The sequence below is a fragment of the Populus alba genome, chromosome 16, assembly GCF_005239225.2.
Source record: "Populus alba chromosome 16, ASM523922v2, whole genome shotgun sequence".
Taxonomy (NCBI): domain Eukaryota; kingdom Viridiplantae; phylum Streptophyta; class Magnoliopsida; order Malpighiales; family Salicaceae; genus Populus; species Populus alba.
The window spans coordinates 4,859,342-4,874,761 of record NC_133299.1 but is presented as its reverse complement, the minus strand read 5'-3'; the positions used below and the strand labels follow the sequence as shown (position 1 = coordinate 4,874,761).

The 15,420-nt window shown below is 34.9% G+C and overlaps 2 protein-coding genes across 3 annotated transcripts; both read right to left on the bottom strand.

Annotated features, from left to right (window-relative positions):
- Positions 1–5,316: 5,316 nt before the first annotated feature.
- On the bottom strand, positions 5,317–10,198 carry LOC118051930 (serine/threonine-protein kinase Nek6). Of its 2 annotated transcripts, none has more exons than XM_035062723.2 (14): positions 10,059–10,198; positions 9,529–9,653; positions 9,084–9,150; positions 8,540–8,605; positions 8,366–8,412; positions 8,086–8,131; positions 7,920–8,000; positions 7,792–7,834; positions 7,641–7,690; positions 7,299–7,380; positions 7,171–7,220; positions 6,957–7,030; positions 6,736–6,787; positions 5,317–6,657 (listed from the first exon to the last, which is right to left on the bottom strand). In XM_035062723.2, exons 2-14 carry the CDS (start codon positions 9,645–9,647, stop codon positions 5,509–5,511), a joined length of 1,926 nt encoding a protein of 641 aa, XP_034918614.1. In that variant the 5' UTR covers positions 9,648–9,653; positions 10,059–10,198; the 3' UTR covers positions 5,317–5,508. The 2 variants fall into 2 exon arrangements, with proteins under 2 accessions (XP_034918614.1, XP_034918604.1); XM_035062713.2 differs by lacking the exon at positions 10,059–10,198 and adding an exon at positions 9,775–10,003.
- Positions 10,199–11,637: 1,439 nt separating this feature from the next.
- Positions 11,638–15,002, bottom strand: LOC118051937 (chaperone protein dnaJ 6). Its single transcript, XM_035062735.2, has 8 exons — positions 14,707–15,002; positions 13,756–13,854; positions 13,568–13,669; positions 13,179–13,238; positions 12,980–13,086; positions 12,806–12,888; positions 12,527–12,617; positions 11,638–12,444 (listed from the first exon to the last, which is right to left on the bottom strand). Exons 1-8 carry the CDS (start codon positions 14,830–14,832, stop codon positions 12,234–12,236), a joined length of 879 nt encoding a protein of 292 aa, XP_034918626.1. The 5' UTR covers positions 14,833–15,002; the 3' UTR covers positions 11,638–12,233.
- Between the last annotated feature and the right edge of the window lie 418 nt (positions 15,003–15,420).

The following is a 15,420-nucleotide window of genomic DNA, read 5'->3' as shown; positions in this document are numbered from 1 at the left end:
CTTATGTACGAAACTTGCCTTTCAAAATGGATTTCACCTCCAATCTTTTAAATTATTATTGTATAATTATCAAATACAACTTCTGTTTCTATTTTTAAATTCTTTTTAAGAGTGATTTTGATTTGAAAAAGTATTAAAATAACATTGTTTTAATATTTTCTGATGGTTTTAATATACTAATATAAAAAATAAAATAAACAATCTGAAAAAATATATTTTTAATGTATTTTTAAGTGAGAAGGACATCATACACCTCAATTCTAAATACCCCTTAAGAATTATAAATTTGATTTGTTTTTATGAAATAGAGTTGTGTAATACAATAAAACTGAAAGAGAGTGATGAAAATTTATTTCTCATTGATTTATTTGTACAACTATTAATTAAAAGAAATGTGCTGTGAATTTTTATTTCAAAGCCATCTTCCATTTGAAGGATCATATCAATCCGGTTACATGTGAGCACAGATTTTCCATCTCCAAATTAATCTTAACAACAAATAGTGCATCTAGTTTCTAAAAATAGCAGATAGCGTATTGCTTTATTTATGATGTTCAACCACAACAATCACATTGCTACAATCACATTTCGAAAATAAACAAGAACCATGTCAGATGAATGCAAAAATAAAATCAAACCCAACAACCACAAATATCACTCCAAGCATCTCCTCTCTGAATCCCCAAGAGTCCAAGACTGGCAAAACTAATGCAACATAAGAGCAAGAAGAGAGAATATCATAGAAGAAGAGATCACAGCCATCGAAAGCGGTAACTCAAGCCCAGCTCCGGTGTCCATTGCTGGTGTTGGAGCAATGTCCTGTGCCATCACTCCACAAACACGTAACAATGCCACGACCACCATGGCCATCACAACGTGAGTAAATGAACCACCAAACCGTGCCATTATCTTTGATCACAAGAATTTAGAGACAAGAGAACTAAGAAGGGGGTTAATGGATTAAGTAATTGTTGGGGTTAATGTGTGTGATGAGGCAAAGGACAAGAATGATGAAACTATGGAGTTTACGAGGGTCCTTATATAGTTCATGTCACATGTTCTTACAATTTTTATGCATATATTATGTGAAATGTTGTGATCCAATTAATTATCCCTTTTTAGTTACGGCTTGTGGGAACCATTAAGGTGCAGGGTAGTCATTTGGGCCCTGCAAAATATATATTTTTTTCTCTTGACTCTATCCCTTTTCACTTCTTTCTTTTCTTGCTTCTCTTGAGTCTGGACAGGGTGGGAACTCCCTATCGCCAGCTAAATAGCCGTGGCGTGGGCGTTGCATTTGGAGAGCGGGTCAATCAACAAGCATCTCTCAGGCAAGTTTCATATGGAGACATAGACAGACGGGAAATAATTCTGTCTTCTAATCGAGTTTTACAAGAAATTCATGTGTTGGCATAGCCAGTAATTAAGCCGTAGTTATCTCGTGTCTGAATTTATCAGAGGCAAATGTAAATAAATTCCTTTGATGGAATTTGAGGTTGTGTGATTGAGTTTAATGGACCCCTTTCGACTCCTAAAGAAAATCACTCGAATAAAGATCAATATTTCTCCATTTTCTTTTAAGGCTTTTTTTTGGGGGAATTTATGGTGTCTATGTTACCAGTGATTGAGTTGGGTTTATAAAATCTAGGTGAGTGAGTTGATATGTCAAGAAAAGGAAGGTGGCATGTCGGCTTTGATAGCGTTAATCATGGAAAAGAAACAGGTAAACTATCATTGTAGAAGAGCAAAGATATATATAAAAAAATGGTGCAAGTTGAAATCGCCTCAAATGGTACAAACTAAGCCTAACTAAAATAGCGGCTTCCCCTTGACATTCTAGCTCAGATCCCTCGTTATCAAATCTAATCCGAAACCTGGATTAATAGATTGCCTTGTGGGTCACTTGGTGGACGCGCAGATTAAGATTTTTTTCCCTTTTTAATTAGTTAAAAAGTAAAAAAATATATATGTTATTTTTTTTTACATTTTATACAAATTATGATTCGAGTTCATCCATTACAAAAGACCTTAATCAACTTCAATTTTTATTATGTTTGACTAAATAAATGACTTGAGTGGTCTAATTAAAAACCTTAGCCAACCAAGTCTCAATTCACTGGATTTTCATGCTAACGCATTATTTAGGGGACATATAGTATGAAGAATTTTAGATATAACTAGATTGGTGGTCAAGCTACATTCCGAGCTAGGTTGAAATGGCAAAATAGATCTTAGATATAGATTATTCATTTGATTGGGTTCAATACGCTTAGTTGATTTAATAATATATTTTAAAAAAATCAATAGGAAATATAGGGAGAATTATCAATAATTAACTATAAAAAATAAGTTGATAATATATCATACTTTGAAGAAAAAAAAAAGAAAAATCAATTGGAGACTCATCATTGCTATGCTATAAACATCACTCCACAACTAGAAAAAACTCACCGAGACAGTTCTAGCGCCACTATAAAAGGTTACACAACGACATTGAAAGAGATTGTACATGCCATTAGAGCAACAACCTGGAAAGCAAACTAAGCAAAATATTATGAAGTTAGCATCTCTTGCTTATATTTAATTAATTAATTTAATTCAAAAACAAAAATTCCTTAAACAAAGTTAAACTTAACAAAGAACAATAATTAAAAAGATATGAGATAACAACAATTATTTTCAAAATTAATGAAAAATCTTGTAGGAAGCAAATAAAAAAATATCAGGGCCCAATCTCTAATTAAAAAAATATTGAATGATAAAACTGAAAAAGCATGAGTTTAAAAAGAGGAGAAACAACCAAGTAAACTTGGGCAAATTTTCAAAACCAAGGTTAATCTCCTAAACTCGCAATTCATGAAATTATAGACTCAAACTCAATTAATAAGCTCAATTCTCAATCAATTTAATGTTGAAAGATGAAATTAGAATTTTTTTTTTTTATCAATTTCTAATGTTTGCAAGCAAAAAAATAACAATCAAAAGAATTAGGATCAAATCTGACAGATAAAAAATTAAAAGGGAATAAATTGAAGAAAAATTCAAATTTTATAAATATCTTTAAATAAAGCAAATAGTAATCAAAAGAGAAATGACCAAATCTACAGAAAAAATAAATTGAAAGGCTTTTATGAAATATTAGAAGGTCAAACATGAAAACCGAGATGAATAAAAAAAATAAGGAAAGAAAATAAAAGGTTGACGATATCATACCAGATGTTGTTACTTATTTTTAGAACCTCGCATAAACCAAAAAAAAAGAAAGAAAAGAGAAAATACAAAAAATTAAAAAATATATTGAAAGAAAATCAAAGAAATCATATCAGTAAGAAGAATATCTTAGAACGCCAAAGACATTATTAAAATATGGTTGAGGAAGATCAAAACATTCTAAATTGGGAAATTTGATAGTATATTTTCAATTGATGAAGACTTTATTGGGAAAGAAAATTCAATTTGAGGAGGGAAATTCAAAACTAGATGTTTAAGGATTTAATTAGAATTGCTTAAGGTTTTATTGAATTTACTGAGGATTTAATTGCAAAAAAAAATAATTTTTAAATTCAATTTAAATTTTAATTGGAAAAAAATAAATTTTGGAGTCGAATTGTAATTTTTAAGAGTTAATTTGGTTAAATCAGGAGTTTAATTACATAAATATTAAAATTTGATGAATAATTAAGGATTTGATTCAAGAAATCCAAAACCAAATACCAATTCTAAATTAAGTTTAAAAAATCAATTTTTTACATGAATATATAGTCTGTTTAAAGCTGGTAGTTTTTTTTTATTTTGGATCTCATACTTGACTTTAATGTGTTAATGTTATTTGTTAGTATTTTATTTATTTAAGGATATTTGTAAATGGTGGTGTTACTTGTTAGAGTGAATAAATAATGTTTTATTGAGTAATGAACAAACGAATATGCTTATGAGCCTAACAAAGTTGTCTTAGCAGATTTAACGAGCCAAGCTTAATTGTACTCAAACTCGATTCTTTATAGAGTAAGCTTTGAAAATGTATTCAAATTCATTTATTAATCTCAACCAACGAATTTAAACCAAGCCCTTAGTAAGCAGAGCTCCAATCTAATGATAGTATAATTTAAAATTATCGTATTATTTATTTTTTAGAAGAACGACTACGCTCATTTGCGTTCCTAATTAAAATCTCTAATAAAAAAATAGTTAAGGCGTCTTGGTTTTCTGCGAACGACTCATGGCATGTTTCCCAGGAAAAACAAGTCTATGAATTCTCGATAATTTGTGCTTAAAGACCGGCCAATTTATAGCCAAAATTTTCTTTGCCGCAAATGTATTACAAGGAGACATCACACTGAGCCTGCCAGCTACCTTGTCAATCCTTACAACATGCGAAACCAGTCCTTGCAAAACTAACATTAACCGATTTCTTCCTTAAAATAACCTCAATGCTCCTTATAAATACTCATTCGCCACCATTTGATACCATTCAGTGGTGCATAAAGCTTTTTAAGAAAAAACATCAAGCAATAAAGAATCAGAACCCTTTCTTCATCACCAAGGCAGGTCGAGGCAGCTAATATCACTCTTTTGCGTCATGGGATTGAAGAAGATCTCCTGTGCTGTCCTCGTCGTTGCTGCCTCCATGAGTGCAGCCTTGGCAGCTGATGAAGTCTCAGCACCGGCTCCCTCCCCTACCAGCGGGGCATCCGCAACCTTGCCTGTTGTTGGATCCTTGATTGGGGCTTCCCTTGTGTCATTCTTTGCCTATTATTTCCAGTGAGCTCATTCAAGCTGGAGAAAAATGGATATACATCAAGGAAAGAATGTGAACAAACAAGGGTGTCTTTAAAGGAGAGGATGGGAAAAATGATTGATTTATGTAACAAGGGTGGTTAAAGATTATTCTGTTTGTTTGTATAATTTGATCGATTCTTTACAGATCTTTTCTTTATTTTCTTTTTTTGGTTCCATTTCTGTATGCTAGTTGTGATTGATGCGTTGCAATAAAGGATTTTCTTTCAATTTGCAGAAAGAATAATCCATTCATTTATTGGCAAAAGGAACAAAACAACAGCCCTGCTCCATTTGGGTGGCAATAAAGTATTCATTTTAGAGGAAAACGTTTTGTTCAAAGGCTCGTTGAATTATCTTTCATATCAAAATTCAAAGGTCCGTCAACATACATGGGCGTGCAGATCACTCATCCATTTGACTGCTTAAAAGACGATGTGTTCTTCAGCAAATACTAGACACAAAGGCAACTTGCGTTTGAGCATCTGCATAAATTTAGGATTAGCCTTTTGATGCCTTCCGACCCACTTCACAACATGGTTCTACAAAATTGTAAAATATGTTTTTTTCCCCTCGTAAGAGGAGTTTATTTCCATTAAAGCCAGCAATTATGAACAATCAGCAATTATGCTCTTCAATACCACTCTGGAAAAACACATTATACGTCAAGCACAATTAAGTCGATACCTTTTCTCCCAGCAATGAATAAATTAGTTGGAATCACCTCATGTATCAGGTCCCTCCATTAATTTTTTTTTTAGACATTAGGCTTTTTGTCAACCAGATTGCTGTTTCTCTGGATGAGACCATTTCTTCTCCGAATGGCTTTAGCACACCAGCAAGCTCGTCAATTTTTTCTTGTTTAAGTAGCCGTGCACATAGCTCTAGCAAAGACTCTAAAGCATCAGCTCTTTGTTGACTTGGATTCTCCCACTCTCTCTTGGTTTCCTCTCCAGTTAGTGCAGCAAGTGTCCTCAGCAATTGTGCATTACTCATCGCATGAATATCATCTTTCTCCGTCTCCGTGGAGCAATTGTCGTTTTCTGGTTTTGCTCGTATTTTATTTTTACATGGAAGCACATCATTACTTTCAGATGACAAGTAGTCTGTATGAGCACTTTCTGTGTATACATCGGGTCTTTCTGGTTTCTGTGAACAACATTGTGCCTCTGCAGAAGGTTCGTTTACAGCTGATGGGAGGCTTTTATCATCAGAGGAAGCATCATGATTAGCACAACTTAGGCTAGGAATTTCCGGTTTCCCAGTTTCATCTATTGTATCACCCTGCCCCTCTGTTTGAACTTCTTCAGGAATTTGTCCACCGCAAAATGCTGCTTGATCCTTTGTGGCCACTATTTTGGCATCAACCTCTTGCAAATTTTGAAAATGCACAGCACTGGGTTCTTCTTTATGCTGAGAATTTGGAATGCTCTCAGAGGTAGACTCGATTTCAGTGCCATCCTTTTGGGGTGGACTGCTACAATCTGCTTGCTTCTCTCCATTGCAAACACTTGTTTCAGAATCAGTGGAGCTGTCTTTTGGACCATCAGATACTTCCACTGAACAGCTAGTAGGATCAACTGTCTTATTTCCAAGGCTATCGTCTGTGCTAGACATTGATCTTGGCTTGTCAATCTGATGTGAATTGCTTCGATGTGCTTCCATGTTTATCTCAAATGGATGTTCATTTTCTTTCCTCTTTGACGCACCAACTTCCTTGTCACTGCTGTCTTTTCCAGCACTAAGTTTAGCAGGCAATGATTTTCTTCTTGTTTTCTCCTTTGAGTTGTTTATGGAATGTAATGGAAGGAAAACTGACGATGCATTGCGACACCGAAGGAGTTGTGGTTGCAAATGTGGATGCCTCAATAATTCTGCTGCCTGTTATGTTAAAGGTACAGGGATAAGAATGGATGGTGGTGGTAAAAATAATAGAATACAAACTTAGATCAAACTCACTGTTGGTCTGTGTTCTGGGTTCTTCCTCAGCATGCTCTTAATAATTTGTTTCCTGCAGCATGGAACTCATATCATATATTTGGACCAAGGGAACTCATCTCATACATTCAGACCACTAAACTCATGGATTTACACGAGGAAAAAAAAATATTGCATGCCTATTGTTATCAGTGTTAATAGTAGATAAATGGAATCGTGATAAATTTGGGAACGGCCCTTACAGAGAGGACGAATACACAATTGGAAGAGGAGAGATGGTGGATCTGTTTATTTTGTTGATGAGTCCAGCCATATCCTGTTCAAGTAAATATTGATTTATCTTACTTTGAAGTTCATAAGAAATAAACTGTAGGAGCTTTACTGGTAACCAAATTATAGTGATACTGCATTCTCACACATATGCACATACATACATTAGCTCAGGCTTGTACTTACAGAAGCTCTAAATGCTGGTTGATGTGCTGCAATTTCAAACATACAGCATCCTGGAACAGCAGAAAGATGTTATTGCCAGTGAAGCAGTAAATTTGATGAATTCAAAACCATGCTGTCAGATTTCTTACCAAGGGACCATATGTCAGATTTGTAGCCATAAGGTATATCTGCTAGGAGCTCAGGACACATGTAATTAGGAGTGCCAACTACCTATGCGACATGTGAAGGCATAGAAACAGAAAGATTAAAAGAACCTTTTAAGATAAGCAGTTCAAACATCAGCTCTTAGGATTTTGAATCTGAACATACTGAGACACTAAATGGTACCACAAACTTCTGAACTGCCGGCGTTAAATACATTAAGATTTTGAGAGGAAAAGTTGTAACAGTTCAAAATCAGGGGCATAATTTCAATTGACACGTTAAAAAAAGTAAACCAGTAATATACTGGAATGCATTCAAGTCCATACCGAAGAAGCAAGGTCCTCTGTGTTGAGCAGCTTTGCAAGTCCAAAGTCACCTGTTCAGGCCACACAAAATACACTAAGAAACCAAGATATAAAATCCAAACCCAATGAAAAAGAAAATCCTTCAGGCTAGTATTTCTTTTGGCTCACATACCTAGGCGAATATCATTATCCTTTGTAAGGAAAACATTGGAACACTGGAATGAAGTCATCAGTGAGTTTATGTCAGCAACAGAACTATTTGTAAGCTTTCCTTCATCTCTTGAGTGAGGTTAAGCATACCTTTAGATCTCTGTGAAGGACACGGTTAGAATGCAAGTAGTCCACAGCTAGCAACAACTGAGCCAGCCATTTGCAAAGTTTCTGGGAAACAAAACAGGAGAATGATGTTCATAAGGTGTAGGTGATAATTGATAAACTTGAAGCATATGAAAACCTAAATGATTACCTCCTCTGGAAAAAATATTCCTCTCGCTTTCTTTATAATCCCAGCCCTGGTTGGAGGAAAAGAAAAGGAAAGAGCTTTTCATTTAGCCACTCATGAAGTATTCTGACAACGTATTTAATTTTTAGCCTTACTCATATATTATCTTCTGATGTGAATGTTTAACTGATCAACTTTCTAGATCAAGATCTCATATCTTAGAAGTGTCTGGTCCGAAATATATTTACATTACACATCTCTTATCCTATCTACAATAGTGATACATGCTTTCACATAAACTTACATGTCTCCTCCTTCACAGTAGCCTGTTACTATGCATACACAGTTTCCCTGCATACCATAGAGAAACATAAACATTTTTATGTAGATGGAAAACCATTTCAGAGTTGATGTTAATCTCAAAGGTAATAATTTCCATTAAATTGTACAGAAGAACGTTAAGAAATGATGTGGTTACCTTGTCGACCCAAGAATCCTTGTACTCCACAATGTAAGGGTTGTTTAGTTTCGCAATCAAATTCATCTGCAGAACATATGAACCAAGATTTTGGTCTTTTATGCATTGATTAAAATATGAAGAGCTGTGATTATATAATAATCATCATCATCATTGAACTATTGAAAAATTCCTAGGTGAAAAAGTATTTTACAATTTGATTAGTATTTCCAAAACAGCAACTAGTGCAAAGGAAAGGGGGCAACATTAAAAAATTGTTCACAAGGTTATACAAAAAATACATGTACTTCTAACAACCTGTCATGATTAAGTTGATTAAAGTAGATATGATGACAAATGAGATCAGAACAATATAAATATCCTGGTTAGTTTTCTAGGCTCCTGATGAGTAAAATGAATCAAATGACTAATTGCAACAAATTTCTTAAGCAATAACATGAAAATATCTAAAAAGTCCATTCCTTATTAACATTTTTATAAAAAAAAGTTTCAATTTCCCATATGAAAAAAAAAAAAAAGATTATTATAAAAGAGTGAAGGTCACCTCCTGATGAGCTGTGCGCTTAAACTTCTCCGTCTGCTTGGCCAACCGAATCTTCTTCAACACATACCTACCAAAAAGCAAAAAAAGAACCTCAAAAATCAGCTATTTAGACCAAAGACAATGACTTTTTGAAGACAAAGGATCGTGCCGGCACAACCATTACCTACCCCTGTGAAGCCAAACTCACAATTTCGATCAAAAAATTTGTGTTTATAATTGAAATCAAATTAACATAATCAATAATAAAAAAATAAAAAAACAAAACAAAACAAAACAAAAACAGTTCATATCCTTCGATCATTCAATACCGGGAACCAATCTTTTGGATACTAGTACACCAGTGAAAATTCGATTGAATTAATCAAGTGGGTTGCCTAGTTATATGCAAAAGATCCATAGAAATAAAGAAAAGAAACAAAATTTACAAGCAAAATAAACTTCTAACTTTTTTTTCTCGGTTTTATGAAGAACAAGGAAAGCAGAACCAAAAGCTCCCCTTCCAATCTGCTCTATAACTTCATAATCTTCCATCTTTGACTTCACTTCACCGGTATCTGCCTCCATGAGAACCTGCAACAAAAAGCCACACAGCATAAATGAGTCGTGGCTGAATTGGAAGCAAATTTTACAAATTCTAACACAGAAAGAAATCTTGGGGTCTTCTGGCTAAGTTCTATGATAAGACTTTTACCTCGCAGGAGAAGAAAAACGATGCAAGCTTCGAAGAAAAAAAGGCCAATACTAGCAGCTAGTGGTAGTACAGACAGTATTAATTGGTCTCTAGATGAGTGAAATCGATGCTAAAAAGATGGGAATAGAGACACTATTGAAGCAACCATGGCCAGTGAGTTTCATGGGCCTTATAGGTAAAAGAGACAATAGAGTTGAGTAAAGCTACATTCCACAATTATGATTGAAATAAAGAGTGGAAAGAAAGAAGGACAAGTCAATTAAATTAAAGACTTGATGACTTACCAAAAGCAGAGGAAGAAGGGGTTGGAGAGGTGGGGGTGAAGGGACACAGAGTCACAGGCACACTCAAGTAATGTGGAGCACATTTATGTAATAGATATATATATATATATATATATATATATATATATAGTTGTACTTATATGGTAGTTGTTTATCTATCTACCAAATAGAAAAATGGAAGAGAGAAATAGAATAATAACAAGGGCATCATCAATGACAGGTATGGTAGATCAAAGAAAAAGGAAAGGGCTTTGCTTTCATTTACAGGTTCATGGAAGATCACTTATGCCGCAGCGGAATATTTCCTGGCATTCAGTTGTGAAGTCACCATCCTTACAGCTTGATTTTAGAACAAAAGATATCTTCTTTTTATTTTATAGTATGAAGCTGGTTTTGTTTTTGGAGATGAAGCTTGATAATATGGTTGGTTTTTCAATGTGTTTTTTATTTAAAAATATATTGAAATAATTTTTTTATTTTTTAAATTTATTTTTAACATCATATATCAAAATAATTTAAAAACACATAAAAAATAATTAAAAATTAAAAAATCAAATTCCTTCAAAAAAACCCTTTTAAAAAGAAAAAATGTCCAATCACCAACCAGAAAGTTACATGATATTTGCGCTGTTATTGATGTAGGTTTTTGTCTTTAAGGGTACATGATGAATGTCTTAAAATTTTGTTTTTTGAAACCAATAAAATAATCTATCATATGCACCTTCGGGTATAATCATGGGGTTTGGAAATGCTTTTGCTGGGCCCTAAGTGAGAACCAATAAGCGAGTAGGCTCAAATATATTTAATGGAGGCCAAGTTTGTGGCTTGGTCTTCCGTGATTGAGTGAGCGAGTAGCCGGGTCGGTGGACCAGAGGATGCAATGCGTGTGAAGTTGCTTTTAATTTAGGAAAATAATGGCCCCAAAACTTGATGTCCGATAGGAAAATGACATGAGCTTGTGTGTCGAACAATGAGGTTATGATGTCTATATAGCGTGAATGGTGATCTTCTTGCTAAATATGAAAAGGGAAGAGAAAAAACTTTCAATTTGTTCCTCGTGCGAAGAATCAGCTAAGATATGGCTTCCTTCTGCAACAAACGAGATCTAAATCAGCATATGGGCATGATTAAATTGGACCCTTCATCTTGAGCAGCGGCAAAGGGTACCAAATGTTTGCTTTGCTTGCTAGTTATCCCCCGAGCACATACCCACCTCACAATTCAAAGTTGTTAGACCGGGTCGGGATTGGGCTGGTTCAAGATTGATTTAGATAAAAAATTAAGTCAATAGGTCACGAGGTCAATTATTCTTATTAAAATAATAGTATTTTATTTTTTTTAAGAAATTATTAAAGTTAATCTGAGATTAACCAGATAAACTAAGTAATGAGTTAGTTTAGCTATGGATCAATGTCAACTAAATTGTATAGAATCAATGTTTTTTTTAATTTAACCTAAAACATTTTCAATTCAACCTAAAATTTGATGAGATAGGCTTTAAATCACCGATTTTCTCAAAGGTTTGCACAAATCAAGTCAAATTCTAGGAGAGGGCATAAAAGTCTAGTTAAATAAAGCCTTTCTTTTTCTTTTTCTTTTTCTTTTTCTTTTTCAAGCTTGACAATTTTCCTAGCAGAAGCCCCACGCAAGGTTCAAGTTTGTCTCATTATGCATCGACGGTTTACAATAACCTGACCGTAGCAGGAAAAGAAGCTATTGCCGAATACTCGTTGACTGTGTAGTATGAAATCCAGATCAATTGCTTCGCATACAATATTGCCTTGAAAGCTGCAACCACTATTCTTTTTAGGGCCATCTTCAGCGCCGTTCAAAAATCCCAAGGGGGCGGAAGCACATCTTAAGGGCTCTAAGAGCCATCGCTCAGGGACCGAGACCGGAGGTGACTTTGGATTTCTTCAAAAACACTGGAGACAGGGGCGAGGCCGAGGCCGAGGAACCTGAAGGGTTAAAAGGCATTGGACTGGATCTAGATTCTGCAGTTAAAACCTGAAGGAACAGTGCGTCCGGAATGGTTTAAGGAGGAGACCTCAGATGCACACGCCTAGCTATCCCTTTCAGTGAAATAACTAGAAACAAGACATTTGAACCTGGGGCTCACATTATGCAGAATTTGTACAAAAACAAGTTCTAGATTTGAACATTATTCCAATTAAGTTACTTTTGCTTCGACCTCTTGGAGCCCTTACGGCGGCTTTCTATTTTCTCCTGTATTGCTTCAAATTCTTCTTCAGTAGGTTCTGAAGTTGAATTGCTCCCACCATATTTGGACTCCAGAGACGAGAGAAAGGAATTCACCTGGTTCTTCCTCTTGCTTTGGCGCTCAGATATGATTGCAAATAGGTCTGCTTCTGGCTCCTTTTTGGACCTGCAAAAGATAAAAACATAATAGCGTCATAAATAAGAACTTGCTAAAATATGAAGAAAAAACCCTATCCTAGAATACTCACTTCACCCTCCTTTTTAAAGGGTTGGTAGGCGGTTTTGTTTCAGACACTCGTTTTGCCCATTTCTGGTAAGCTTTGGTTCTCTTCACTTCTCCTATAAAAGAAAGCAAATAAAAAGAAAACGGTGTCACAAAAGCTAACCAGCCATGTTGTCTCAGGCTCTCAGCTTCTCATATTTCATGAAAAGGTATGGTAAAGAGTTCAAAAAGTTTTAACCTGTTGAAATGTACAGATGGAACATTTGCTGACAACATATCTTAGAGAGTTTAGAGCCACTTTTACCTGCAGCTATTGCCTCATCCAGAATGTCCATGAATCGGTGTGAATCAAGCTTAGGATCAGAGCAAAGCATTGAACAGAAGAGCCTGAAAATGTTCCGTGTCAAACTATAAAGTCTGGAAAAAGGAAGTTCAATTCAAACTAGGAAACCTGGGAGAAAAGCCTGGAACTAATTACCTGCTCATGTTACCCTTGCACTCCTTGTAGAGTTCAATCAAATCCTTTTTCTCAGAATCAGAACCCCTGTAGTTTGCTTCAAACTCTTCAATATCAGCTTCAGTGACCTGACTTTGAAGTCCAGTGTCAACTCAAGCTAATGGAAAGCCAAAATAATAGTACATGAAAACAGGAAACATGCAGGACCAGATATTATGACCTTTTTGTAAAAAGTTCTGAAAAAATCCTTCAAATTCTGAACAACGTCCCCTGCAAGATCCTGACCAACAAGAAAAGCAGCAATGAGGTTCACAATGCCGGATGAAAAGAGAACATTTCAATTCCCCAAGAACCCAAATCATTCATTTTTCTTTTCATAGTAATGGAATGAATTAATTTTTGTTCCTTTTCACAATAATAAGAAGAAAATTAAAACCGGCACATCATTGCTCTCTGCGACTGCAAGTTTTTAGCAATGGATGGCAAACTGTCTTTGCCTTCCAAGTCAGATACTAGAAGGCATATACAGCAAATTTTAGTAGCCTGAGAACATCCAGTAATCCTGGACTCGTTAATCCAGATAAAAATAGCTAAAACAGAAGCACTTACTGTATCATCAACACAGCCAGTTTGATCATAGACCGCCTTTTTTTCCTCATCACCAAGAATCGATATCACCTTTTGCAATTGCTGAAATTTCTCCTTAGCTTCCTATTATAAGACAAAATCACACGTCATAAACAATTAGCACTAAAACAAAGACGCCAATAAGAAAAATAGGAATCCAAACAAATTACCTCATCACCCGGATTTTTATCAGGATGGAGTCGCAACGCCAACTTATAGTATGCTTTCTTTATTTCCTGTTGAGATGCTGTCTTCGCAACACCGAGAACCTACAGCAAGTGGGTTGCCATTTTGTTAGCTCACTTCATTACAAATTGCAAAGTAAATCGCATCACAAAGCAAAGCAAGACAAGAAGGGGTCAGAACTCGGACAAGATAAGAAACAGAAGTACAGAGAGCGCTTAACTCATGAACAATGCACCAAAGGCAGACATAGAGCCAAAAGGTGAAAGCAAACAGAAGTACCAAGAATGCATAATTTTTCCATGGAGTCACCTGCTTACCACATGCTAGAACTAGAGGGACAGGTTCAATCTACCATCTGCACCATGCCCGACAAAAAAATACTCACTGCAACCTACTTAAAGTACTCGAATATATTCTTAGCACAATCGATTATTCTACTCAAAACATATAAACTTCAAATAAATAAACAATATCTATACAAGTATACCAACATCGAAAGCGAAATCTCTTTCGCTATTTTGTATGCTGATTGCAAACCCTCACTTAATTTCCTAAAAGACCATAGAGAAATCATATTAATGGAACAATTCAGTAAGATTAACAATGCTTTCTCATGTTCTTGAACCTATTCCCCAATTAGATTTATATACCACAATTTCACAGATTCAGCATTTGTCATCATGCCCTTTGCAAGTTATTCAATGAACAAAGTTGCAGAAAAAACAAGAAACCCTAATTTCCCATTTACAGGTATAAAAACATTCAATAGAATCTGAGCTAAACTGCAATCAAAGCTCAAAAAGAAAACAATTTAAACAAATAACAAAAACCCATTAATCTCATTTCAAATTTAAGCCCGAAACATCATTAAAAGCATGTAAAACAAACAAACTAACTAAATAAGACAATGAAACAAAATATAAATGTTCAAATACCTCATAGAGACTCTTCTCATTTGCAGAGGATTGGTTCATATTCTCTTGATGTTCCCCTTCTACTTCGGATTCAATTTCTTCTTCTTCTTCACGAGAAACCCTAGGTTTCTTTCCCTTCCTTCCCATTTTTAGCTTTCAATTTCGTGTGCAGAGTGGGTTGAGAGAGAGTGAAAACGAGGGGAAGTGAGAGGTTTTGTTTCTTTTTATATTCCCGCTCGATTTCCCGCCGGAATGTTCTGATCTGTTGGCGACTTGGCTCCTCTCCTCTGTGATGGGTTCGAGTGTAATGTAAAGGTACATCTCAACCGCGAAATTTATGTGGGACCCATTATTTAAACGGTTTTGATGAGTTTCGCTTGAGTGGACCTTGCGTGTGCGATCATTTCAAGGCGAGGCTGTGTTTGGTTACTGTTTAAATGTTGGTAATGTCAGAAAATAGTTGGAATATAAAAGTTTTAAAAAAATATCTGATTGGTTCGCAGGAATTAAGTGTGATGAAAGAGTATATTAGAAGTCAAATTGAAAAATAATATATAACTATTTTCGTTGCCTGCGATCCACTGGGATATGAATTCGAAGCATTTTTTATAAACAAATAATATAAACCTGTAAAATCTAAAATTGACCCAATTAGAACACGGTATAATTTAAAAAACCATAAATCAGTGATGGTTTATTAATTTGTGAATAAGTGTTTGTGATTTACTTTTATTA

Coding starts and splice junctions, on each gene's coding strand:
- LOC118051937 (XM_035062735.2), bottom strand. CDS start 14,832: ATGGGAAGGAAGGGAAAGAAACCTAGGGTTTCTCGTGAAGAAGAAGAA. Junction 13,087..13,178: donor TCAGAACTTTTTACAAAAAG/GTCATAATATCT, acceptor CTTCAAAGTCAG/GTCACTGAAGCTGATATTGA. Junction 12,445..12,526: donor CCTTTAAAAAGGAGGGTGAA/GTGAGTATTCTA, acceptor TATCTTTTGCAG/GTCCAAAAAGGAGCCAGAAG.
- LOC118051930 (XM_035062723.2), bottom strand. CDS start 9,647: ATGGAGGCAGATACCGGTGAAGTGAAGTCAAAGATGGAAGATTATGAA. Junction 7,381..7,640: donor CAGAGGACCTTGCTTCTTCG/GTATGGACTTGA, acceptor CATGTCGCATAG/GTAGTTGGCACTCCTAATTA. Junction 7,221..7,298: donor ATCTGACATATGGTCCCTTG/GTAAGAAATCTG, acceptor CTGCTGTTCCAG/GATGCTGTATGTTTGAAATT.